The following is a 26,992-nucleotide window of genomic DNA, read 5'->3' as shown; positions in this document are numbered from 1 at the left end:
GGACACTAAAAGAAAACTACATACAAATATCCCTGATGAATATATATGTAAAATTCTTAACAAAATATTAACAAGTCATATTCAATAGCATATTAAAAGGATTATACATCATGATCAAGTGGGATTATCCCTGGGATACAAGGATAGTTCAACATATGCAAATCAATAACTGTGATAATATTACATTAATAGAATGAAGGATAAAATAATGTGATCATCTTAGTAAAGGCAGGAAAAGCATTTAACAAAATACAATATTCTTTCATGACAAAAATGTTCAATTTTTGTATAAAAGGAATGTACTTCAACATAACAAAGTCTTCAAATAACAAGCCCACAGCTAACATCATACCCAAGGATGAAAGGTTGAAAGCGTTTCCTCTAAGATCAGGAACAAAGCTATGGTGTGCATTCTTACTATTCCTATTCAACATAGTACTAGAAGTCCCAGCCAGAGCAATCAGATGAGAAGAAACAAAAGGCATTCAAAACAGAAAGGAAAAAATAAAATCATCTTTGTTGAAGATGATATGATTTCATATATAGAAAACCCTAAAGACTCCACCAAAAAACTGATAGGACTAATCAACAAATTCAGTAGAGTTGTAAGATACAAAAACAACATGCAGAAATCAGTTGCATTTCTATACAAGAACAATAAAAAATCTGAAAAAGAAATAAAGGAAATAATCCCATTTACACCTGCATCAAAAACAGTAAAATACTTCAGAATTAAGTATTTATTTAACTAAGAAGGTAATAATATATATACTAAAGACTTTGATTAAAGAAGTTGCAGAAAACACAAACCAGTGAAAAGATATTGCATTGGAAAAATGCACAGATTGGAAAAAATAATATGGTTAAAATGTCCATATCCAAAGCTATCTACAGATTCAATGCACTCTCTATGAAATTTCCAATAGCCTTTTTCACAGAAATAGAAAAAAAATCCTAAAATTTGTATGTAATCAAAAGACCCCAAATAGAGGTAACAATCCTGAGAAATAAGAACAAAGCTGGAGGCATTGAACTTCCTGATTTCAAACTACACTGTAAAGCTATAGCAATAAAAACAGTATGGCACTAGCATAAAAACAAGCATATAGATCAATGGAACAAAATCAAGAGCCCAGAAATAAACCTTGTATATAGAACCAATTAATAATTGATGAGGAAGCTGAGAATAGACAATTGGAAAAGGACAGACTATTCAATAAATGATGTTGGAAAACTGAATAATCACATGCAGAATAATGAAATTAATTTGAGATGGTTTAAAGGTTTAAACATAAGAACTAAAGTGATAAAACCAGGGAAAAAAAACAACAGGACAAAACTCCTTGACTTTGGTCTTGGCAATGAGTTTTTGGATATGACACCAACAGCATAAGCAACAAAAGCAAAAATTAATACATGAGACTACATCAAAATAAAATACATCTGCACAGCAAAAGAAGTAACAAAATTAAAAAGGAACCTATGGACTGGAAGAAATATTTGCAAACCATATATCAGATGAGTTAATACTCCAAATATATAAAGAACTCATACAATTCAAAAGCAAAAAAAAAAAAAAATCAATCCAGTTTAAAAATGAGCAGAGGATATCTTTGTGTATGGTGTAAGATAATGGTCCAGTTTCATTCTTCCTCATGTAGCTGTACATGAATGTACAATTTTTCCAGCACCGCTTATTGAATAACCTGCCCTTTTTCCATTGGATATTCTTTCCTGCTTTGTTGAAGACTAGTTGACCATAGAGTTGATGAGACAATCCATCAATATCCTAGAGGAGAACACAGGCAGTAACTTCTGTGACCTCAGTCACAACAACTTCTTGCTGGACACGTCTTCAAAGGCAAAGGAAACAAAAGCAAAAGTGAACTTTTGGGACCTCGTCAAGATAAAAAAAAAAAAAAGCTTCTGCATAACAAAGGAAACAGCCAACAAAACTGAAAGGCAATCTACAGAATGGGAGAAGATATTTGCAAATGTTGTATCAGATAAAGGGATCCAAGATTTATAAAGAACAAGATTTATAAAGAACTTATCAAACTCAACACCCAAAAAACAAACAATCCAGTCAAGAAATGAGAAGACATGAACAGACATTTCTCCAAAGAAGACATATAAGTGGCCAACAGACACATGAAAAAATGCTCCACATCACTTGGCATCAGAAAATACAAATAAAAACCACAATGAGATACCATCTCACACCAGTTAGAATGGCTAAAATTAACAAGACAGGAAACAACAAATGTTGGAGAGGATGCAAAGAAAGGGGAACCCTCTTACAATGTTAGTGGGAATGCAATCTGGTACAGCCACTCTGGAAAACAGTGTGGAGTTTCCTCAAGAAGTTAGAATTTAGAGCTATCCTACAACCCAGCAATTGCACTACTAGGTATTTATCCCAAAGATACAAATATAGTGATCAAAAGGGGCGCCTGCACTTCAATGTTCATAGCAGCAATGTCCACAATAGCTAAGCTGAGGAAAGAGGCCAGATGTCCATCAACAGATGAATGGATAAAGATGACATGGTATATATACACAATGGAATATTATTCAACCATCGGAAAGGATGAATGCTTACCATTTATATCACCATGGATGGAACTGGAGGTTATGCTGAGCAAAATAAGTCAATCAGAGAAAGACAATTATTATATGATTTCACTCACATATGGAATATAACAAACAGTTCAGAGGATCACAGGGAAAGGGAGGGAAAACTGAATGGGAAGTCATCATGACAGAGAAAAACCATGAAAGACTCTTAAGTATAGGAAACAAACTGAGGGCTGCTAGAGGGGAGTTGGGTGGGGAGATGGGTTATTTGGGTGATGGGCATTAAGGAGGGCATGTGATGTGATGAGCATGGGCTGTTATACCCACCTGATAAATTACTGAACACTACATCTGAAACTAATGATGTACTATATGTTGGCTAATTGACTTTAAAAATAAGATACAAATGGGCAGAGGAACTGAATAACATTTTTTCAAAGAAGGCATACAATGGGTGACAGGTACATGAAAATCCCCAACAGGTACATCACTGATCATCAAGAAAATGAAAATCAAAACCACAATAAGATATCATTTCAAATCTATTAGAATCAGGGCACTTGGGTGGCTCAGTCAGTTAAGCGTCTGCCTTCAGTTCAGCTTATGGTCCCACAGTCCTGGAATCGAGCCTCACATCAGGCTCCCTGCTCAGCAGAGAGCCTGCTTCTCCCTCTCTCTGCTGCTCCCCCTGTTTGTGATCTCTCTCTCTCTGTTGAATAAATAAACAAAATCTCAAAATAAAATTTGTTAGAATGACTATCTTCAAAAAGAGATAACAAGTGTTGGTGTGGAGTGGATGTGGAGAAAATGGAACATTTGTGCCTTGTTAGTAGAAATGCAAATTGGTATAACCATTATGGAAAACAGTATGGAGTTCTCTAAAAGAAAAAAGAACAAATTGAGCTAGTATGATCCAGTAAGCCCACTTCTGAGTATATATTCAAAGAAAATGAAATCAGTATTTTGAAGAGATATCTGTACTCCCATATTCATTGCAGCATTATTTACAATGGCCAAAATATGGAAACAACCAAAGTGTCCATCCATGGATCAAAGAGTAAACAAAATATGATATATATGTAATGTGTTTTATATATACTATATATGCAATGGAATATTATTCAGCTGTAAAAAATGAAATCTTGCAATTTGTACCAGCATGGATGGACCTCGAGGATATTATGCTAAGTGAATTAAGTCAGGCAGAGAAAGATACTCTATAATCTCACTTATATGTGGAATCTAAATTTAAAAAAGCAAAACAAGCTGATTGATAATGAGAACAGATTAGTGGTGTCCAGAGAAGTGGGGGGAAAGGAGAAGGGGCAAAATGGGTGAAGGAGGTCAAAAGATACAAAATTCCAGTGCTAAAATAAATAAGCCATGGGAATGTGATGCATAGCAGGGCAGCTGTAGTTGATAATACTGTATTGCATATTTGAAAGTTGTGATCATTTTGCCGTATACACAAATATCGAATCATTATGTTGTACACCTGAAACTGTTATATGTGAATTATTAAAAATTAACAGCTTGAAATATCACAAATTTGCTATCCTACATTTCTGTGTATTAGGTGTCCAGCGTGTTTTAACTGGGACTTCTGCTCTCACTATTTTAAAGGCTGAAATCAAGGTGTGGGCCCACTGAACCCTTATTGGGAAGCTCAACTAGGGAAATATCTGCTTCCAACTCGCTTAAGAACTTCATTATTATTCTTTTTCCCCTAATCCACAGTATAGCTCTGTCCCTAATTAGATTTTTTTGTATATGGACTATTATTTTGTTCCTTTCTTCTATTTTAATCCTCTGACATTGCCATAATGTTTATTACACTTGAAATTGAAAAAAAAATCATGATCTCTAGTTAAAGAAGTCTTCTCTTGTTTTTATTCTTTTATTTTTTTAAGGTTTTACTTACTTATTTTAGAGGGGGAGGTTAGTGTGCAAGAGAGGGAGGAGGGGCAGAGGAAGGAGAGAATCTCAGACAGGCCCCATGCTGAGCACAAGGGCTCCATGTCATGAGCCTGAGATCATGACCTGAGCTGAAACTAAGAGTCAGTTGCTTAACCAACTGAGCCACGCAGGTGCCTGTTTTTCTTCTTTTAGAATGTGTCAGTGAGTTTTGGTCTTTTCCCATTCTGTATATTAACATTAGTTTGTAAAGTCTTATTTTAAACAATTGGGACTCTTATTTGGAATTGTGTTGAATCTGTGTATAAATTTGGAAATGTACTAGTTTGCAAGGGTTGCCATAACCAAATACGACAGACTGGGTGGCTTAAACAAGAGAGATTTATTTTTTTTCACAGTTCTGGAGGCTAGAAGTCCAAGATCAAGATGTTGCAAGTTTGATTTCTTCTGGGTCTCTCTCCTTGGCTTGCAGATAGCTGCGTGTGGTCATCCATTGGTCTGCATCATCTCTATACTCTTCTGATAGTCCCCCATTATATTGGATTAGAGCCCACTCATATGATCTCATTTTACCTTCATTACCCCTTTAAAGGCCCTACCTCCAAATCTCTAAATACAGTCACAATTTGGTGGTTAGACTTGGAGGAATGAATTTGGTGGGAAAGGCATAGTTTAGCTTGTACTCGAGAAGCACTAACATTTTTCCAATATTGAATCTTCCAATCTATAAATACAATATATCCATCTATTTATTTTTATATTCAATGCCTCTCAATAAAATTTATCATTCTCCATAGAGATCTTAAAAATTATGTTGAATATTCTCAATGTACTTCATCAGATCCTCGCTTCTGCATTATGGTTCAAGTCTTAGAGGGTTGACATTTATCGGCTCCATCGAAAGGCTTCCTTGCCTCCTGACCTCTGAATAGGTTTAGCTAGAGGGAAGCATGGGAGGAGATCTCAGTATTTATTTCCTCACTGCTTGTCCACTACTGGGCACATGATGATTGGCTGTAGATATGTTCCTCTCCTGAGTCTTGCTGTTCTAGCCTTCTCTTGTAGCTGTAGCTCTGGGAATTCAGGTTAGATAACTGCTTCCTTTCAATAAGTATTTTTTTTAAAATTTTTATTTATGATAGTCACAGAGAGAGAGAGAGAGAGAGAGGCAGAGACTCAGGCAGAGGGAGAAGCAGGCTCCATGCACCGGGAGCCCGATGTGGGACTCGATCCCGGGTCTCCAGGATCGCGCCCTGGGCCAAAGGCAGGCGCCAAACCGCTGCGCCACCCAGGGATCCCCCTTTCAATTGTCCACTCAGATTTATGGTTAGAAGCCCATCATCTTCCTGGGTTTCTTCACCATTCCTTATTGGTTACTTTTTTTTTTTTTTTTTTTAGAGAAAGAGTGCGTGAATGCATAAGGGAGGAAGAAGAGGAGGAATAGATAGAGAATAGTAAGTAGGTTCCACACCCAGTGTGGAACCCCACACTGGACTTGATCCCAAGAGCCCGAGGTCATGTTTTGAGCTGAAATCAAGAGTCAAGGGCTTAACTGACAGAGCCACCCAGGTGCCCCTTTATTGGTTACTTTTGATTCTGACTACATCTTAATAAATGATCCATTCATTAAACTCTCCTCAATTTCTACATTTCAGTGTTCCAGATTTTTTCTGCTGGGGAACATACTTGGTCAGATTTAATCTCAAGTACTTTTCAGGTCTTGATGCTATTTTATACAGTACATTTAAAATTACATTTTGTTTGTTGCTAGTTATAGAATTGCAATTAGTTTTGCAATACCTTTTTTAAAAAATCCAGCAACCTTGGTGAACTTTCATTACTTCCAATGATTTATATTAGATCTTTAAAACATTTTTCTTTATATATAGTCCTCATAAATACTCTTTAAAGTCCTTACAGACTTGTAACTTACTTTGCAACACTTATGCCTTTTTGTGTTACCTAAACATCTAATAGAATGCTGTGTTGGAATGGTATTATTTTAATTGCATTAATCTGTCTTCTAATATTAAACTACCCTTGAAATCCACACCATTGATACACAATACTCTCAAAGCTTAGAATCCAAATGAGGAGGAAGTACACTTTCAAAACACCAATTTTTCCCTGTTTCCTTTTATTTAAAAAATTGAAGTATGGGGTGTCTGGGTGGCTCAGTGGTTGAGCATCTGCCTTTGGCTCGGGTTGTGATCCCGGGGTCCTGGGATTGAATCTTGCATCAGGCTCCCCATGGAGAGGCTGTTTCTCCCTCTGCCTCTCTGTATGTGTTTCTCATGAATAAATAAAATCTTAAAAAAAAAATAAATAAATAAATAATTGAAGTATTGTTGACATGCAATGTTCTATTAGCTTCAGGTGTACGACAGTGATATGACAATTTTATACATTACGCAATGCTCACCACCACAGGAATAGTGACTTGTCACTATGTAGTTACATATATTCTTTAGAGACAAGGTAGTTGTCAGTTATATGCTTACCTACACACAATGAGCAACAAATGGATCTATATCAATAGTTTACTGACAGTTGTTCTCACTTGAGTTGTCTTTTATTTACATCTATCGGTAATGCAGTGATTTATTTAATCAGTAAACAATCATTTGTTGAGCACCCACTAAATGGCATTCACTCTTCCAGTGCTAGAGTACGAAGATGCTAGAGCAATAACCACTGCCATTAAAAAGTTCATAATTTAAGTGTGTGAATGGAGTCTCTGTGTGTGTGTTGAGCCATGGGATAAGGTTGGAACAGAGGAAGTAGAAACAAAGATAATGGAAAACACATATAGCAAGTCTGTACTATAAACGAAATGAACAAAATGCTAAGTTATTTGTGGAAGTACTTCCAGCCCCCATTCAAGACTTGAACTTTGAACTACCATATGTTTATTTAAAAAAACATGACGGAGAAGGGAACATTCAGTCATTTGTGCTCCTTTATTGGTATATGCTTAGGTATTACAGTCTTGGGGGTAAAGTAGTGAATGTCACAATAATCTGTCTTCGGTTTACCTTGTAACATCAAAGGAAAGAAACAACTTGCCCCAGAAAGGATGTTTCTTTCCTACAAAGGTTTTATATAAGTCAACCGACATTCCAGTTGTTACACCAAACAGCAATACCCATACCCTACGTAGGCTACCTGCAGGAAGATAGACCAGTTTCTTTCTTTAAAAAAAAAAAAAAAAAAAAATTTAATTAATTAATTAATTAATTTATTTATTTATTTATTTATTCATGAGAGATGCACAGAGAGAGAAGCAGAGACTTAGGCAGAGGGAAAAGCAGGCTCCCTGCATCAAGCTTGATGGGAGACTTGATCCCAGGATCCCGGGATCCCACCCTGAGCCAAAGGCAGATATTCAAACATGAGCCACCCAGGCTCCCCAGAGTTTTTATTTATATTGAGTTTTCAGATCCTTCTAGTATGTTTACGCCTAATTATAACGTACAGGTATGTAACATCTACATCATTATCCGCACAACGAGAGTGCAGACTCGAGTTTTACAGCCTGGGTGGCCCAGCGGTTTAGCGCTGCCTTCAGCCCAGGGCGTGATCCTGGAGACCCGGGATCGAGTCCCACGTCGGGCTCCCTGCGTGGAGCCTGCTTCTCCCTCAGTGTGTCTCTCATGAATAAATAAATAAAAATCTTAACAAAATAAAAAAGTTTGGGGGCCACTGCTCCAGAGTCCTCTGAAGTCCTTAAAAGGTTGAGTCATTTATTTTTTTAAAAAAGATTTTATTTATTCATGAGGGATACAGGGAGAGAGGCAGCGACCCAGGCAGCGGGAGCAACGGGCTCCCTGCGTAGAGCCCCATGCGGGACTCGATCGCAGGGCCCCGGGATCACACCCCGAGCCACCCGGGCGCCCAGGATAAGCCACTTGAAGGTACCGTAACACTCAGGACGAAAACGCTAACGGTACGGGGACTTTTACATAGGAGTGCCTGGAGAAATTACTTTTCTCACGGCCCTTAACTTGCAGACAACACCAGAGGGTCCTCCTTTGTAGTTGATAAGAACTGGAAAAAAAAAAAAAAAAGTTTTTAGACGATGTTTGCCGGTTTCCCCGCCTAGATGTTCAGGCGACAGCACAGCCCGGCCGCGGGCACCGCTCGGCGCGTAATCCCCAGGGGCCGCCGGGGCCGCGGCGGAGACGAGCAGCCACGGCTCCCGCACTCACCACGCCCCGCCCGGGGACCGACAGACGGCGGCCGGCGGCTCAGACCGCGCCCCGCGGGCTCCGCGCAGACCAGAGCTCCTCCCGGCGTCCGCAGCCGGCGTGGGGCCAGCGAGCGTCACGTGCCCAGCGTGCGCCGACCTCGCGCCTGCGCGCTGCCGCACTCTTCGCTCCGCTGCCGGGCAAACTAGCCCCCTTGCCAGATCGTCACTTCCGACGGACGCTGGCGTCATTGGTGTCATCACTTCCTGCCAGTACCGGTGTGGACGGTGCGGGTCGTGGCCGCCGGCTCTGCGGTTCTCCCCCTCCCCTACTCTCCTCCCTCCCTCCCTCTCCCTCCCTTGGCGGCTGTCGGTCGCCGGGCGCAGGCTCCCTGACCCGTCCCCAACCCTTTCCTGACCTCGGTGCTACCCGATTGGCCTCTTTTTCCTGTTTCTCGGCCCAGCCCCAGCCCCCAGTGTCAGGGCGGGGGCCCTGAGCCGGAGGCTCTGCGGCAGACGAAAGAAAGAGCCCAAACGACGACCCTCGACGCCTCCGCCGCATCGCTCGGTTCGCCGCCGCCATGGCAATGAGGCAGACGCCGCTCACCTGCTCGGGCCACACGAGGCCTGTGGTCGATTTGGCCTTCAGTGGCATCACGCCCTATGGCTATTTCTTGATCAGCGCTTGCAAAGGTGAGCGGGGCCCCTGGATGCGGGTCCCTCACGGCTAGGACTGGGCCAGAAGGTAGTGTGGCGGGTCCTCCCCAGCGACAAAGGGGGAATCTCAGTCTTTGAGGTTGGGGCCAGCAGTGGTCTGATGGGGAAAACAGTGTAAGTACTGCCCCCAACTCAGGCCTCTCCTTTCACTTTCCAGAAATTGGCATTTCTGGAGAAGCGGGGCTGTACACTTGCCTAGACACCCCGGCCATCGTATTCTCTAAATAAATCTTTCAAGGATGGGGGGTGGGGGGGTGGGGGGGTGGAGAAAATATGCCAAGCCAAGTAATACCTTTCCGTATTTTAGAGACTTGTCATTGCTGTTAGTTTATTGGACATTCCTTTATGGCATTAGCCCCATTTTTCAATTGGAAACCGAGGTTTAGGTTAAGTTTGTGCAAAATTAGGCCCAACTTTAGATTATTTTGATACGGACCAGCGTTAGTCCCACCGAATTATAAATGCTTCAGGGAGAATGTCTGGCTCAGCGCTTCAGTTTATTTCTGGACTTTTCTTAGTGACCCCAGCGAATAACGATAGTTACACAACAAAAGCCGTTTAACACTTTGGCATTTATCACGGTCACTTTATGTTTGGGTCTTTGATTTTAAGTAATCCGAACTCCTAAGTCACATGTCTTTTTAAATGTGTTTTAGACGGGAAACCTATGCTACGCCAGGGAGATACAGGAGACTGGATTGGAACATTTTTGGGTCATAAGGGTGCTGTTTGGGGCGCGACATTGAATAAGGATGCCACCAAAGCAGCTACAGCAGCTGCAGATTTCACTGCGTAAGTATAGCCAAATTGGCGGGTGTTGGAGATCCCCGTGGATTGTGTTGTGAAGTACTCAAAACTTCAGCTTCAGTTCATAAAATTTTGACTCCGTGCCTGCCATATAGAGCACATGATGTTTGATCTTTTCTAAAAACTCCACTCTGGTTCTTCCTGCTTTTTTCTCTTCAGTGGTTCTCATCAATTTTCAGAGACTTTAAATGACTTATTCTGTATGTCTCAATTGGGAACCAGGAATCTGTATTGTCGATAAGCACTCTAGATAACGAATCTTGGTTGTTGTGCTTAAAAATGCTCAACATGTGCTTCCTGAGAAATACCATTTCTGTGATGCCCTACTGCTGATGGCCCAGATTTTTAGCCCTGTCTCACTCCATTTTTGTTAACTAGCTTTGTACCTATTTAAAACTCAAATACTCTTCATTTTTAAGTTTTTTAAGGCTGAAATTTAAATATTCTTGATTTTTTCCCCTCTATGTCTATGTTGTATACCAACGGAGTGTCTACTATGATGGTTTTTATGCCTCTACCACTATCTTTCTGTCTCTGCATCTTCCCAGCTTCCTAAAAACAAATTTTATCATGTCATTTCTCCAGTGATCTTCCTGTCTTCCCTGTGCAGTTTCAGTGGTTCATGACCTTGAGTGAACCCAAAAATAACCCCAGAAGCTTTAAAATATTCATATGCATGTGTCTGAGAAATTCTGAATTGATCTGGGGATGGAATCCCAACATCAGTGTTTTCCTTTCCTAAAGTTCTTCTGGTTGGTTCTGATGTCAGGCCTTAGAATCACTGGCCTAAAGATTGAATTTCAGTTGTTGCCAGTTTGAAACTTGACTTCATCCTAATTTATCAGCATCGTCTGACACTGCACAGCATATGCCCTACAGTCTGGTTATATTAAACTTACTGTTTGCCAGAATACACCTTACCATTTTGGTTTTTGGCTTTTGCATATGTTAGAGTGACTTGCAATGACCCACTTTCCCCTTCAGGGCACTTTCATATTTTATATAATCTTGGTATTCTAGTTCCTAATTGTGTTTTATGACTTAACCCTGAGAGGTTTAAACTGATAAAGGCAATGTCAAGAGCTATTGTGCGATAGTAAACCTTGTTAGACTCCATCTGGAAAGTCAAAATGGCTTTGTTTTCCTCTCTCCTCTCAGAATTCCAAACGGGAGCAATTGTTAATGTGTTACTTCTTTGTTCTAAGCAAATCAAATATACAAAGTGTCTTATAAAAAATGAAGGTAGATTGATGGTGGTAATGGATTTATGACTATGCATTTGTTGAAACATGTAGATTTCTATATCACAGAATGGATTTTACCATAGGTAAGATTAAAAAATAAGTTCCAATTTTTTTTTAAATAAGGAGAGGGCGATACAGTGCTTACCTGGAATTAAATTTGAGATGATGAGAGATCAACAAGAAAAGTTATAAATGTCAGCCTGAACTTTTTTCTGTGCCTTCAATGAATAGATTTCTATTATGTCTTTCTTCATAACCATTGTAGGGCTTTGCACTGTGCCCTGTTGTGATTGTATGTTCTACTGCTGAAATGAGCGGCTTGATTTTATATAAATTCTTTAATATCAGCAGCTTCAGGTCAAATGTTGCTTTAGATGTCAGCATGCATACTTGTAATCTGTCATTTTCTTTTGTTAATTTGGTAAAAGTGATTCACAGATGGAAGACTTAATGGAGTGCTGTAAGGTGAAGGTGTTCATTCCTTGTTCTCACATTGTTACCTGTGTTAAAACTTCTGGTACTTTTATACTACTTAATTGTTTGTGTGTTGTTGCTTCTTGAGGTCAGGTTATATTTTTTATATGCTAGGCTTATTTAATACCTTAATGTTGAGTAAATAAGTAGAAGAAATTTTCTAAAGTAGAGGGTAAAGAATGGGTGAATTATAGATCTTGGTTTTGCTTCTGGAACACTTGTGTCTAATTGCCATGAGTTTAGCTTTTTTTTTCCCCCCTTCAACTCCTCCAAAGTTTGTTTTTTGCTCACTTTAGTAGGAAGATTCTCATTGGGAATGAATGTCATTGATTTTATAATAGAGGTAGAAATTGGGATTCCCAACTCTAGACTTCAGAGGTTTGATAAGTGGATTTTAAAAATGTCATTAGATGTTAGATGATAGACCCTACAGACATTAGCATTAAAAAAAAGATAAGCTTTTGAATTGCAATTCTAACGGGATACCTTTTTATTAACTTCAGTTCTGGGCCCTGTCAATGTTTATTATGTGAGGAAAATGCTGTCACCTCCTACCTGATGGTTTTGCCCTCATGTTTAAGAGACTTGTACAAAAGCTTGTTGGGAAGGATGCCTGTCTCTTTAAAATCTGTGAAGATTCTCAGTTTGTGTATTTGATCAAATGATATAATACCAGTCCTTGGGAAGATAAAGAACTAGATAGAAATTACTGCGTTTGATTGGCGTGATAACCCCTCTGAAATGGAGAGAGAAACAAGCGTGAAAAAATGTGGCACGTTAAATACTTAATAGTCTTGGAAAGAGCAGTCAGGATTGTATCTTGATGCCAGTTATCTTTATTTAGGTCACTTATGATGCATTAATAACCATGCCCCACATTCCAGGACATGTCCCTGGATAGGTATTCAGTGTTGTTTTGTGCTTAACATTTCATGTCTCCGTGTCTATGTTTACAAGTGGCATTAAAAGCATGAACCCTGTACTCGAATCCTATGACCTTGGGAATTTATTTAACCTCTTCTCTGTCATTGTCTATAAACATGAGAATAGTAATAGTGCTTATCTCATATGACAGTTGTGAATATTAAATGAACTAAAATATTTAATATTTTAAAATATTTAAAAAAATATTTTAAAATATTTTAATATTAACATTACATATTTCTAATATTCAGAACATTGCCTAAAATCTAATGGGTATATAAGTGTTACATGTGTAAGTTAACAATGATAGCTACCATTACCACTGGGCCAAAATCCTTTAAACTGATAAAGGCATTAGGTTATTTTGGACTTTCTGGGCTGAGGCCATGAAACTTTTTGCTTTTGTGCAAGACAGGTTGAGTAGATTTAAATATTAAGAAGAAATGCTTTTGGGTCCCCCTTCCACCCGCCCTGTTTCCTATTATATCATGGCAAGAAAGATGTAAGCATTCACTTTGCTTAGGCCTGAGTTCATGTGCTAGCTATGCTTTATATTTCCAGTTTGATCATGGGTTGCTTTTTAAAAGTTCGGTTTTCATATCTGTAAGATGGGAAGACCACATGGATATTGGGAGGATTTGAGAGATCTTTCTCCACTTACGTTCTTGGAATCTAGCAATAATATCTATTGCATAGTAGGTTCTCAATAAATAGTAATTGAGTCTTAACCCTTATTTGTTCAGTGTCTGTTTTTGAGGTGTGAGAATGTTGTATGTATTCTCTTTTAATGATTTGTCTGGAGCTTGCTGTTAAGGAACTTGATCCAGCTAAAGAATAGCTTCCCCAACCTACCTGATTATAGTCGATATAGATCATTTTTAGGCAGTTCTCTCCCCCAACTCCCATTTTTCTTAAAAAAAAAGAAAATCATTAAAGTCATGTTTATGTGGAGGTGAATTTTGTTCTTGTGGAGAAAATATATTCAGCAGAGATGGGTCTGTGGGTCAGTTGGGAATGTTACCTTGAGGTAATTTGGGCATTTGAGTCAGGTGAGGAGTACACTATTCCCTTAAATTCCCTCCTCTTATTATCTTTTAATTCATGAAGCAAATATAAGCTTTACTTCCCATGATCCTCTTCTTAGCATCTCCACTTTCCTCTCATTAAAATCATCTGGAGAGAGTGCCAAAAATGGAGAAGATTATTGTACTCTGTTCCAGAGGATGATTAAATAGACCTGGAGTTGGGCCCAGCACTCTATAGGTAACCAAAGTATATGATCACTTTTCTCTCTTGTAAAAGAAATTAGATCGATTTCTCTCTGAATAGGTTGTCGATAAATTGAAGGTGGTATTATCTCCTTTTTGATGACTTGGTCATGTTAGGAAATGTTTTTCACCCAGAACAGCTTAATTTTTTTGTTAAGGCTTTAAAGTTAAGCAGCCCCTTTTTTGAGACTTGGAAGTATGTTCTCAGGATATGAAAAGCATTGAACAGATAGCATTAATTATGTGCATGAAACGGGGATATAAGGTGGGTCAGTAGTTTAGGGAGGTGACAAGTTCTTCATGAGTTGTGCAGGAAATAAATGTTAGAGGGTTAGCTGATAAAAAGATATTGTTAATGATGTTTCAGTGCCTTAATGTTAGTCCTGCAGCCAGCCTGGTAATAATCAGTTTCATGCCTGGAGATGGAAAAATACATTAAAAACATTTAGGTTATTCCAGAATATTTTTAGGGCTGTAAGCCCTTTTTAGGACTTTTAGGACTCTTACTGTGAATAATGAAATATGCCAAAGTTAGTACAAGTGATTAGAGCATGCTTCTGTCAGAGAGCGTCATCTTCAATTTTAGTAGAGTTTCTAAACAGAAGGGAAAAGACTATAGATATGTTGGCCTCTCCTGTATGATACGACTTTGGTCAGCTCCACCACCACCTCTGTTTATTGTTTCCTTTATTTTTAAAAATAAATGTCAATTATATGAAAATGAAAATCTTTATAGAACATAGCTTGTTGTCTTTTTTTTTTTAATTTTTTTTAGCTTGTTCAGTCTTAACAGTTATTTTCCCAGTAAGCAAAGTTTTCTTGTTTATTTTTCAATCACCTCTTCTGATATAAAAATGAACTTTTTTTTCTTCTTTAATCTTTTTTATTGGGAGAACCCTGTACAGTATTTTTCTAATGTATTATTTAGCCATTATCCTGTGATTCATCAGGTGTGTGTGTGTGTGTGTGTGTAGACATAGAACCACACATATATTTTGGGTTGGATGGGGTCAGTGTAACAGTTGAGAGGTTAAAAATCCTGTTTAGCGTTATATAATCAAGACTGATACTTTGTTGGAGAGTTAATTTGATTAGAATTTGAGAATTATGGGACACCTGGGTGGCTCAGTGATTGAGTGGCTGCCTTTGGCTCAGGTTGTGATCCTGGGGTCCAGGGATTGATTCTCACATCGGGCTCCTCACAGGGAGCCTGTCTCTCCCTCTGCCTATGTCTCTGCCTCTCTGTGTGTCTCTCATGAATAAATAAATAAAATCTTTAAAAAAAAAAAAGAATTGGAGAATTTTAAGAGTCAACTTTGAGAAAGAGATAGGGAGAATATTTTCTTCTCAGTAGTCTCAATTTAAAATTTTATGTAACCTGTATCAGGGCCTTTCATTCTCCTGTAAATTCTTGTCAGGATTTCTTGTTTTTCTTTTTTATGTTTTGCATGTTACATAATAAAGAATAGAGAAACAAATTGGAGAAATGAAATTTAAAATGTTTTGCAGTCTTGCTAAAAGGATATTATGGCTATAGACTAAAAGTAAGGATGGGCTGGTTCATGGATCTCATTTACTTAAATTTGTAGATCTTTTCCATTGTCAAAATTAGACTGATTATATGGCTACTACAGGTAAATTTCTTTTCCTTTAGAATTGTTTAAATATTTAATCAAATATTTAAATCTTAACAGTGAGGGATATTAGAGATAATGGGAGACTTCTAATACATTTATATAACATTTCACATATCTAACATATTTGGTAATCACCAAAATTACCATTATATTTATCTTTTAATTTTTTTTTTTTTTTTTTTTTTTTTAACTTTTAGCAAAGTGTGGGATGCTGTCTCAGGAGATGAATTGATGACCCTGGCTCATAAACACATTGTCAAGACTGTGGATTTTACACAGGTATCAGAAAATAGAATTTATTTTAGAAGGTTTAGATTGCTGTTATTATATGCTGTAATAATGGTTGTGTATTTGGTTTGTATATTTATTGTATATTTGGGGGGATACAATTTGTTTATATTTGATTTAATTACAGATTAAGCTATACAGATTTATTTATTTGATTAATCCTAAGGTACTGTGGAACTCTTGGGTCAGTTCTTCCATCAGTAGCAGCAGACATCTAAAATGTGCAAGTAATGTTTCCTCAGTACTTTCAGAAGGGAGAGGAAAAATTTGAGGTCATCAAAGAGGTGTTTCTTAGGAGGGAGAGGTGCAGGATCAGGGCAGAGGAAGAAAATTAATGTGGTAGGTGGTATAATATATTTGAACTGGAGAGCTTAAAGGGTTTTGGCAATTATGAGAAAGATAAATGTTTTCTAGAAGCAATTGGCATGTATTGCATCTCTTTATGAAGTCTGAACTTTATTTGGATTTTAGTTGGTGTTAAAGTTTTAAAGAGATACAGCTATTAAAATGGCTAATCTGTTAACATTTTGCTTGTGTGTGTTTTCAGGATAGTAATTACTTGTTAACTGGGGGACAGGATAAACTGCTACGCATATATGATTTGAACAAACCTGAAGCAGGTGAGCATAATTTATATGTCTTTGGATTATATTTTCTTTTAATTTAAATGAGTTTTTAATGTCTCTTTATTTGCTACATTGTGCTTGTGTAGTTTTCTTGCAAATTAAACACTTACCAGTTTATCATGCTAAATTTTTATCATATTAAGTTTAAAAAGGTACAGAGCAGTGTTACTACCTTTGGGAGGAAAGAATGGTTGTCTATAGAAAGTGAGAAGGGTAAGATTTTTTTTGTGTATATATTCAGATTTTTAAACCATGTGAATGTATTAGCTAATCAGAAGAATTTTTTTTCTTTTTTTTCAGAAGAATTTTTAAAATTAAAAAATTAACATTTTTTTCATGTCTTTATTCTATCCGCTGTTTTTAATGACTATATCATTTTCATCCTATGAATAAGTGGATTAACCCATCTCTTATTCTGGTCCATTTGGGCTATTTAGAAATCTTAAATATAAGTAGTATTATGCTGAACATTCTTATAGTTGCAAATATTTCCGCAGTTATTTCTATAGAATAACTACACAGAAATAGAATTGTTGGTACAGAAAAGAGGTACACTTGGAAGCCATTGGTAGGTATTACCGAAGTGTGCTCCAATGAAATCTAAAAATATATAGCTAACCTGTTCTGACAAGGACCGATAACTAATTTTGCCCTTCCCAATTTAATAGAAGAAAAGTGATTCTGTGATCGTAATGTGAACTTGAAAAAATTATTCATGAGATTAAAATACTGTTGAATACCATTTTAATGTATTCTTTTGTGAACTAATAATCTGTTCATGCCCTTTGCCAATTTATCTGTTAGGATGTTCATCTTTTTATTAGTGGTTTTAAGGTTCTTATCTTCTAATTTGTCTTTTGCTTTTAAATTTCGTTAATAAAGTTTATGGTATACGCATTGTAAAGGCTCTGGTGGTGGAATTTATCATTTACTTTATGAATTCTCTTATTGCACAGAAGCTATAAAAGATGCTTTTTCAAAACTCCCTGGTCCAGATATTCGTCTCTTTTGTAGTTTCTTAATGCTTTTCTAGCCACATAGTATATATATTTCAAAAATCAGCAGATTATGATAAACAGGGTTGTATTTATTTTATATAAGTTGGTATCTTCTATATTGTATCATGGGTATTTATTATTTATTCGTAATAAATCTATGAACGTCAGAAGTTTGTATGAAAGTCAAAGTTACATTGGATATTAAGCAGTTATTCTCAAGATACTCTTTTCTAAAAGCATTTCTAAGGCGAGCAAACTGACTACATTTATAGATTATTCTTCACAGACCCAGTGGTATTTCTTTTCATTTTCTTTAATAACGTTATGCCAAAACATAAAGCATTTGGACCTCATTTCATCATGTATCTTTCTGACTCAGCAAGGTGGTTCAGGTCTTAGGCGGACATTTTTCCATCTTTTACCTTTCTCAAAGCTGTTTTTTGAAAGTGCCTCTTTACTGTATTGTCAATAGAAATAATAGCAGTTGACTGCTTTTACTGTATGTCAGACTCCAGGTTAGAAACCTTAGATGTATATTCTCATTTGATCTTCATTCTCAAGCTATGAGGTATATGGTAACTATTGTTATCCCATTTTGCAGATGAAGAAATGGAAAGGGTTAAGTAACCTTTATTTCAACAGGTTTATTTCAACGGGTTAAATGACTTGCTCAAAATTGTGTTGAATGGCTTTGCCTCCAGCATCTGCTTTTGCCCAAAGATAAGAGTAGGGTTTTTTTTTTTCTTGTTAATCTTTTGCAGGGAAAGTCTCCAGCAGAGACAGATTCCCCCCCCCCCCCTTTTTTTTTTGATGCTTTGTTCTCAATGTAGAAATATTCTTGGGAATTACTGCATTGCTTTTTATTCTCCTTTTCTCCTGTCAGCCTCTACTTCCCTCTTTTTTCCTGTTTCTACCAACAGGCTGGGAGGAGGGTCCCAGTGTTAGTGATAATGTTGGATGAGCTTCTTTTATTTCAGTGTGGTACAGTTATGCTACTGAAAGCAGAAACAGCCTGGAGGGAGCAATGCATTCACTCCCAGATACATATAGCAGCATTGCTCTTGGGTTCTTTGTCATGCAGATAAATTTTTAATCCAGTGTAGAAAAACTAAATGTATTCTGTGGAAACCATAAGTTTTCATTGTGTTGGGCTTTGAAAAGTTGCAGCTTAATTTAAAATGTACTTCTTTTTTCTTCACATAGTTAATTGTTCCAGTATTGCTTAGTTTAAAAAACCAAATATTAACAAATATATTCTACATTGTTTCATTTTAAGAACCTAAGGAAATCAGTGGTCACACCTCTGGTATTAAGAAAGCTCTATGGTGCAGTGAGGATAAACAGATTCTTTCAGCTGATGATAAAACTGTCCGGTAAGTAATTTTTCTTTAGTAATTTAAAGTTTGAAACATTTGACCTTAGTGCTTATATTTTAAATATTTCTCATAACTGTATGTAGGAAGAATTATCTCTATACATTGAAAGTTAAGTTGTACATAGGTCACATTTTCTTGGAGCTATCCATTTACTGTTATAAACATAGAGCATAATCTACAAGACACTGAATTAAAATTATTGACATCTTTATAAGCATGTGCTCTTGACCTGAAGTAGTGGACACACTGGCTACAGGAGGTCCATGAAACTCCTGAAATTCTATGAAATTTTGTGTGCTGACACCTGATGTTTTTTTCTGTGGAGAAAAAACCCCAATCAGATTTATAAATACAGAATTTAAGAACTGTTATTTAGAGTGACACTAAAATTGCTAAGATTAAAACCTTACATGACTTTTAGCATAGTTTTGCCAAGAGAGGTATTTTTAAGTATATGTTAACTTTACCAACAAGATACCAAGTAATTTAACATTGTATAGGAACCCCAAATTTCTCCATATCATCTATAATTTATGAGTTGGAATGGAGGAGGTTTTACTACAATTGTGATTATGCTTTCATTGGTTAATCTGTAAATATAATTGGGAATTAAGCTTTTTTCTTAAATAAGCTAATTATCACCTTATTTTCCTCTTCTTTTGCAGCCTTTGGGATCATGCTACCATGACAGAAGTGAAATCTCTAAATTTTAATATGTCTGTTAGCAGTATGGAATATATTCCTGAGGGAGAGATCTTGGTAATAACTTATGGACGATCTATTGCTTTTCATAGTGCAGTAAGGTATGTCCAAGAAATACCTTCCCTTTTTTTTTGGTAACTTAAAAATTGGAAGGCAGAAGTGAAAAATATATAACTCTTTAATAAGGCAAATCTTGACCATATTATATGGGGAAAATGTTTCCATACCACTAATAATGTGTATTTTAAGAATTTGATACACTAGGGAATTAATCTAATTATTTCCAGTGTTTAGGGGAGATTTATTGGTAAAATTTAGTAACTTTTAAATTTTCTTTTTTTGATTATATTTTTCTTAAAAGGATCTCTAGACTGGAATTATACTTAACGTTCATTACTGTATAAAGCTACTGTGATCTTGATTCTCTTATTCATTTTCCCTTTAACATTTTAGAGAAATAGTGATTTTTTTTCTTCTATTCCAAAGTTTGTATAGACCTAATAATGTTTTTTAAAAACAGACGTAGGGGATCCCTGGGTGGCTCAGAGGTTTAGTGCCTGCCTTTGGCCCAGGGCATGATCCTGGAGTCCTGGGATTGAGTCCCATGTTGGGCTCCCTGCATGGAGCCTGCTTCTCCCTCTGCCTGTGTCTCTGCCTCTCTCTCTCTCTCTCTCTGTCTCTCATGAATAAATAAATAAAATCTTTAAAAAAAAAAAAGATGTAATTTTTTTGTGACTGTAAATATAGTAAATGCCCTTGTTGAAAATTTGGGAAATATAATTTTTAAAAATTTACCCACTGTTCTTCAACCATAGATGCCAGAATGTTAATGGTAGTTGTATCTTCCATTAGTTTTTTTTCTTGGTTACACATTTTTTCTTCATTATACATGTGTAACATTATATATGCATGTATTTGTGTGGGTATTTTTTTTAATTACTAGGGCCCTATAAGTGTAATTTTGATTTTTTATTTTAAACTGTTGTTAGCTATTCAAAATTGTTTGAAAATACTTAGGTTTTACTAAATTATGTATCAATTTCTCTGAAAAAGCTGATGTGAAAACTCACTGATATTCATGTGAAACTATTGGTATGCATTGATTTTTATTATATAGCTATAGTTTCAAATTTGGTTTTTCTTTCAAGCTTGATAGCAAAGATGGAACCATCTTTAGCAGTTTTATATTTTTGTGATATTGAAGGTTTTGTTTCAGAAGCTTATAAATTCTCAGCAGTTGAGAATAATCTACAAATAGTGTTTTATGTTAATTACTATAAAACATTTTCTCAAAGATAATGTGTAGTTGTCATGGAAAAATCAAACAATACAGAATTAAATTTCTTTCAGGGCAAAAATCCAGATATATTAACCATACTGTTGTGAATTAGCCACCACAGTCATTTCTAGGGAAGCGTTCATTGTACAAAGTGTATTTGTATTCCTGGAATGAATTCCACTTGGGCAGAGTATCCTTCTGGACTTTTGCTAATATTATTTAGAGGTTTTTTTGTTGTTGTTGTTGTTTTTTTAACATCACTATGTTTGACTAAATGAAAATATAATTATTTCTTGGGTTTCAGGAATTAGGAACAGTTTAAAAGTACTCTTTCCTGGTATTGTTTATGCAATATTGAAAATTCATAAATATTATTTAAATCATTTTTCAGTTTGGACCCAATTAAATCTTTTGAAGCTCCTGCAACCATCAATTCTGCATCTCTTCATCCTGAGAAAGAATTTCTTGTTGCAGGTGGTGAAGACTTTAAACTTTATAAGTATGATTATAATAGTGGAGAAGAATTAGGTGGGTTGTTCTCTTTTTCCTCCCTTAAAATGATGTGGTTACATTTATCAATGCTGGATTTCAGTAATACCTCAGTTAACAAATTTTTCAGCTAACTAAAACTTTCTATTTTCAAGTGAAAAAGGATTTTTTTCCCACTCTGGATAGAAGTATTTATAGAGCTATAAACAAAGCATGCTAAACTCTCAATTTTACCTTTTCCTTTTAACTTAAGTTCATTGTATTCAGATATTCTATACAGTAGTGCAGTGTATTTATTTGAGGGAAGGAGGAGGCAGGCAGTCTTACGTCAAAATCATGTTAAACAGATGTAAGAGTATTTGTTCTTTCTGAAGTATAATGCTAATATGTAGCTCATCTACCTGGCTTCCCTTTTAGCCAATGTAAAAATCTCTAAGCTCTATAGAGAATAGTGTAGACAAAAAACAGTTATGGTGTATTATAGGGATACCTTAGGGATCTGAATTGGAGGGGATTTTTGTTTGGTAGGGGTTTTTTTTTTGTTTGGAGTCTGACTTTTGCTTCCGTTTTCATAGTAGTCCTTCATAAAGGAAGGGGAAGGGCAGGTAAGATTAATTTGAAGTTAATCTACATCCTAACTTTACATTTATCTGATTGACTAGCTATTTTATAATCATGGTTCTCAGTATCTACTTTTAGCCTTCACAGAATTTCTTTTTGAACTAGTGTATTTAGTCTTTTTCTGTAAGCTGCTACTTGTTTCTAGCTGCCTTGCTTTACTACCCAATGAAATTAAGCTTGTTAGAATTATACACAAAGAACAAAAGACAACTATATGTTTTGTTTCTTTAGGAAAACTGATAGATTTGGGTTGGATAAATGGAAGTTTGGTGAATGAAACATAGAATCTATTATAATTGTTTATAGTTCACCCTATATTGTTTGAATATAGATGACTTTTAAATGAGAGACTTTTTTTTATTATTTTTATTTAATGTCAGTTTTCAAAGTTTCAGAATGTTTTGGCCATGTTTTTTATTTTTTGAAAAAGAAGTAAATTATTTGCCTGAGATCTGAGATCACAGTTAGTGAACACCAGACCTTGGACCCAGCTTATTCTCATTACAAACCTCTCATATTCTTTCTACTTTCATGAAAATTTTACTCTCACGATAAAACTCTCTTGGTATTCTCTGGTTGTACAGAGATGGGGAAGATGAGGTTCCTTGAGTTGACCCAGAGACAGAATAGAAGCATTGGTCTAGGTAATAGTAAAGACTTTGAAAACTACTAAGGTGATGAGGCATTATCATCAAAAATTTGTAAATAAGTATAGGACTTAAACAGAGAAACACTACTACTGATCTGTATATTTTCTCATTAAATTCCCCAGACTAAAATATTTAAGGATTGCCATTGATCTTGTATCTTCATGTTCTGTGTGACAGAATGACTAGTAGACTCTTAGATATAGTCTGGCAGGAAATTAAGAGGCAGATTGTGTAAAAGAGCTCCATCTGGTGGCTCTCTGTGGTCATAAGAAGAATTGGTTCCCTGGTAAACAGGCAGTGAGTTTATGATGTGGAAATTGGGGCTGAATGGACAGACTTTAGATTTGCTTTCTGTAGAATTTACTCCTTTCCTTCACCCTTACTGGGATTGAAGCCATTTTTTTTTTTTTTTTTTTAAAGAGGGACAGTATGAAACCATAATGTGTGATAGAATTAGAAGGGGGTAATTTTACAGAGAAATGGTAGATATTATGTACCACTTTGCAGTAAGAATCACTTTATTTTTAATGAGGTTTAGTTCTTTGAATTTGCACTTAAGAATTTCATGTCTTTCCAATAATACAGATAGTATTTTCCTTAGTGTGTCAATACTTAACCAACATTTAAGTCTTAAGTTATCTAATAGCACTTCTCTTCTTTTCCAGAATCCTACAAGGGACACTTTGGTCCTATTCACTGTGTGAGATTTAGTCCTGATGGAGAACTCTATGCCAGTGGTTCTGAAGATGGAACATTGAGACTATGGCAAACTGTGGTAGGAAAAACATACGGCCTTTGGAAATGTGTGCTTCCTGGTAAGGATTTGTATCTAAAGTTATCAAGTAAAGGGGTGCCTGGCTAGCTCAGTCGGTGGAGCATGTAACTCTTGATCTCAGGGTCGTGAGTTTAAGCCCCACGTTGGTAGAGTTCACTTAAAAATGACAAAGTTGTCAAGTTAAGCTTCATGATTTTGTGTCATTTTTCATCTTTAACTTTGTTTCTATTTTTCTGTCTTCTGTAGATTTTAAATTATTCAATACAGTTTAAGCAGAGACCCATAACTATAAATTGGCTATTGTGTTATTTTGTTTGGTTAAGTTTTTTGTTTTGTCTTCTTTTATGTGTGTATGTGTGTGTTTTCTATTTTGTTCCTGAATTTTTTACACTAGATCATTTGGTGAATGACATGAATCTAATTCAGAATTTGCTAGAGGGCAATATAAAGAATTTATAAGTAAATTTATTTAATCTCTGAGTGGTTAGTACTCACTGATTCTTAGAAGGTAGACATGTTTTTAATAAAAATACTTACTGATCCCAAAGTAGTTGTAATAAGAACTTAAAAATGAATTTTGAGGAATGACAAACTATTTTAGAATCACAGTTATTAAAAAAGAAGAGGTTCCCATTATGTTCTGTAGCTCATTGCTGAGAATAGTTTTAGTGTACTCTTCTTGCTTATTAAATACTGGAAGTTATTGGTAATATTGTGGTTCACATAATCATGATTACTTTTTTTTTTTTCATAGAAGAAGATAGTGGTGAGCTGGCAAAGCCAAAGATCAGTTTTCCAGAGACAACAGAAGAGGAGCTAGGTAAATACTAATGAATTAACTTTTGTAGAGTCCTGGGGTATTTAAAATTGAAGTATTAGGTGAGTTTTACTCATTGTCAAAGGAAATTTATTTAATATGAGCATATATTTCATAATATAAATAGTTAAGTGTTTACTGCATAGTAGCAGGCATGGAGATGTAGTATGGATCTGAGGTCGTTACTCTTACAGTACTTAGAGTCTAACGTAAGGAGGCAGTTGCTAAAATAAAAAAAAATCGTTATAGTTGCAGTTATTATTTATTAGGCACTTACTACTTACTAAGTGCTATTTCCCAAATCTAGAATTACAGATTGTAAGATACACCAATCATATAATCTTGCTTGAAACTTGAATAAATACAGGAGGGAACCAAATCTTTCAAGATACAACTTGTAATTCATTGTTTACTAGATAGTTGGGAGTCACTGAAAGTTTAGCCCAGAAGCAGAACTCCTGGGAAGTTAAGATATGGTGTAAAAAAGTTTGGTGGGTGAAATCTATGAACTTATTTTTCACTGCATTGTCAGTGGCCTGAGTCTAGTCATTAACAGCATGTGCCCTTGTTCTCTTTTGCCTCTCCTCATCAGCACACTTTCAAAAAATCTTTATTCATTCATTTCACAGGAAATGAAGTCAACATAGAAATTTTCTTTATTAAGTTGACTAATGTGGGTTTTTTTATTAATTATTTTTTCATTACAGAAGAAATTACTTCAGAGAATTCAGATTCCATCTATAGTTCAACTCCTGAAGTGAAGGCCTGAGCACTGGGCACATGCCACAGATAATGTACAACTTATGGACTAAAACAAGCAAGCAGAGAAAAGCATCAACATCCCAAAGTGACTCTCTGCTTAAGGCAAACATGAGCAGTAAATAATGGGGAATATGAATTAGCTCCAGTCCTGGAACTAACTTGGTGTTACCTGTATGTGAAAGGCAAGAGTATCAGATGAAGGCAGGTGGAATTAGGCTCTTGTGGTATGATGGCCTGTTGTCTTTTTAATGAATATGTGCAAGCCAACATCCAATTTCTCTTATTACAATTAGATTTCTTGTAGCTGTTTATGTTATTATGAAGAAAAATATATTGGCCTATTTTTCTGACTTTTCCCTTAAAGCAGAAAGCCTTTTTTTTTTTTTTTTTTTTTTTTTTTTGCTTTAGTTGTAAAGAAGAGGGAATACATGATAAAGTAATTGGTTTGATTTCTCTTTCATTGTACACTGCTTCTGAACATCTAATTGTTTTAGTTGTCTAAATAAAATGCCTCTAAAACAAAACAATGTTTGTTTCCTGGGAAAAATACTGATTTGAGTTTATAGATGGAAATTGCCAGAAAGTTTTTCTACATCAACTATATCAAAAGACAATGTGGTTAAAGAATCTTTAGTAAACATATTGGTTCCTAATTTTGAAATGCAATTACTTCTACTGGGTTTTTAAATTTTCCATGTTTTTTGCTGGAGTTGCATTTACCTTCCTCCTAGGTTGGATAGAAATACTTGATTTGCTTTTTAAAAAAGTATCAGAATAATGTCTTACTAAATGACACGTGCTAGTTATAAGGGGAAAAAATGAGGTAAATCAGAATTGGCAGAAAGCAGGAGAATTGCTTAAAATCCCACCATCCCCAAAATCTGTTAAAAATTAGCATTAATTTTGTGTACCTGTATGTGTGTATACAGATATAAAATATTTTATAGAAGTGGGATAATTGTAGATCTGCAATGTTTATTTTACTTTATCCTTTAAGTTCAGATGGCATTCAAAAAACCTTTTTACCAGTCTCCTAATAAAATGGGTCAACTGGGTTTAGACTATACTGATTTTTTAAAATACAAGACGTATATTAAACTAGTAATTTGGAAATATTTTAGACCAATGAATAACATCTTTGTCAAATCGCTTCTTGTCTCCTCATTCATCTTGTGAATGGCCCTTGATAACTTTCCTTAAAAAAAAAAAAAAAATACAGGCAAAGAGTAAGTTTTCGGAGATTTGTGGTAATCTGAAGAAAAGCACTGTGGGGTAGGACTGTCTCTAAAGCCCAAGAGCGGTTATGTCATGGGGAGAGCCACTGAAAATCCACACAAGGTCTCATAGAATGGTTGTTTTGTGTCCGTCTTGCTCCATGCCTGGTCCTCTACTTTGCTGTAGCAATATTGTCAGTATACCCTGGGTTGCTTAGACTCTAGTCAGAGTCTGACTTACCTTAAAGTTGAGATTTATATGCACCAGATTGGATTAATGAAATTGCTGGATATTTATGAAATTTATGGTTCAAGAGGATTTCTCCTACTTGGGTTTTATAAAAATCTAAAGACTGTGCACAGATACGTGTTTACACATCACTGGGTGGCAGACAGCTTGGAATCTGTAAAAGTTGTTTGAGTTAAGTTTGTAAGCTGAAAAATTTCAGGTCATGAAGTCCTACTATGCCTTGTATTTCTTTTGTGACTAGAATGTTCATGTTGTTCACATCTCTGTGTTGATGTGAACTATCAGGTTCTTAAGCTTTTAACCCATTATTAGGTTCTGGTTACTCAAGTCCTTTCATCTCAATTTTTAGCTTTTGCCAGATTAATAGAGTTGTTTTTGATTGTTAGCTACTTTTGTT

At 36.0% G+C, this 26,992-nt stretch overlaps 2 protein-coding genes across 5 annotated transcripts in view; one reads left to right on the top strand and one right to left on the bottom strand.

Moving 5' to 3' along the window:
• LOC144297159 (uncharacterized) overlaps positions 1 to 9,320 on the bottom strand; it is a 37,985-nt gene extending 28,665 nt beyond the window's left edge. The window contains exons 1-2 of one of the 3 annotated variants that reach the window (XM_077870937.1): positions 8,700 to 8,961; positions 8,477 to 8,538 (exon numbers count right to left, since the gene is read on the bottom strand). In XM_077870937.1, the coding sequence (XP_077727063.1) occupies positions 8,477 to 8,538; positions 8,700 to 8,938 (301 nt within the window). In that variant the 5' untranslated portion in view covers positions 8,939 to 8,961. Of the gene's footprint in view, positions 1 to 8,135; positions 8,539 to 8,699 lie in introns of those variants that run through there. The other 2 variants (XM_077870935.1, XM_077870936.1) reach the window with 2 other exon arrangements.
• Positions 8,926 to 26,277, top strand: STRAP (serine/threonine kinase receptor associated protein). Of its 2 annotated transcripts, none has more exons than XM_077870934.1 (10): positions 8,926 to 9,370; positions 10,051 to 10,186; positions 15,946 to 16,027; positions 16,584 to 16,656; positions 18,937 to 19,033; positions 19,702 to 19,839; positions 21,409 to 21,545; positions 23,443 to 23,592; positions 24,310 to 24,372; positions 25,077 to 26,277. In XM_077870934.1, the coding sequence occupies exons 1-10, from the start codon at positions 9,259 to 9,261 to the stop codon at positions 25,136 to 25,138; spliced, it is 1,050 nt and encodes a 349-aa protein (XP_077727060.1). In that variant the 5' UTR covers positions 8,926 to 9,258; the 3' UTR covers positions 25,139 to 26,277. The 2 variants fall into 2 exon arrangements, with proteins under 2 accessions (XP_077727060.1, XP_077727057.1); XM_077870931.1 differs by having other exon boundaries at positions 8,929 to 9,370; positions 24,307 to 24,372.
• Positions 26,278 to 26,992: the final 715 nt, after the last annotated feature.

The sequence above is a fragment of the Canis aureus genome, chromosome 25 (assembly GCF_053574225.1).
Source record: "Canis aureus isolate CA01 chromosome 25, VMU_Caureus_v.1.0, whole genome shotgun sequence".
Taxonomy (NCBI): Eukaryota; Metazoa; Chordata; class Mammalia; order Carnivora; family Canidae; genus Canis; species Canis aureus.
Note: the sequence above shows the minus strand (reverse complement) of the source record. Positions and strands in the feature narration are given on the sequence as shown.

What these genes read in the sequence shown, in the direction of transcription:
- STRAP (XM_077870931.1), top strand. Translation starts at nt 9,259, where the DNA reads ATGGCAATGAGGCAGACGCCGCTCACCTGCTCGGGCCACACGAGGCCT. An exon ending in TTTGAACAAACCTGAAGCAG is followed by an intron (nt 16,657 to 18,936) that starts GTGAGCATAATT and finishes TTTCATTTTAAG; the next exon opens with AACCTAAGGAAATCAGTGGT. An exon ending in GCTTTTCATAGTGCAGTAAG is followed by an intron (nt 19,840 to 21,408) that starts GTATGTCCAAGA and finishes ATCATTTTTCAG; the next exon opens with TTTGGACCCAATTAAATCTT.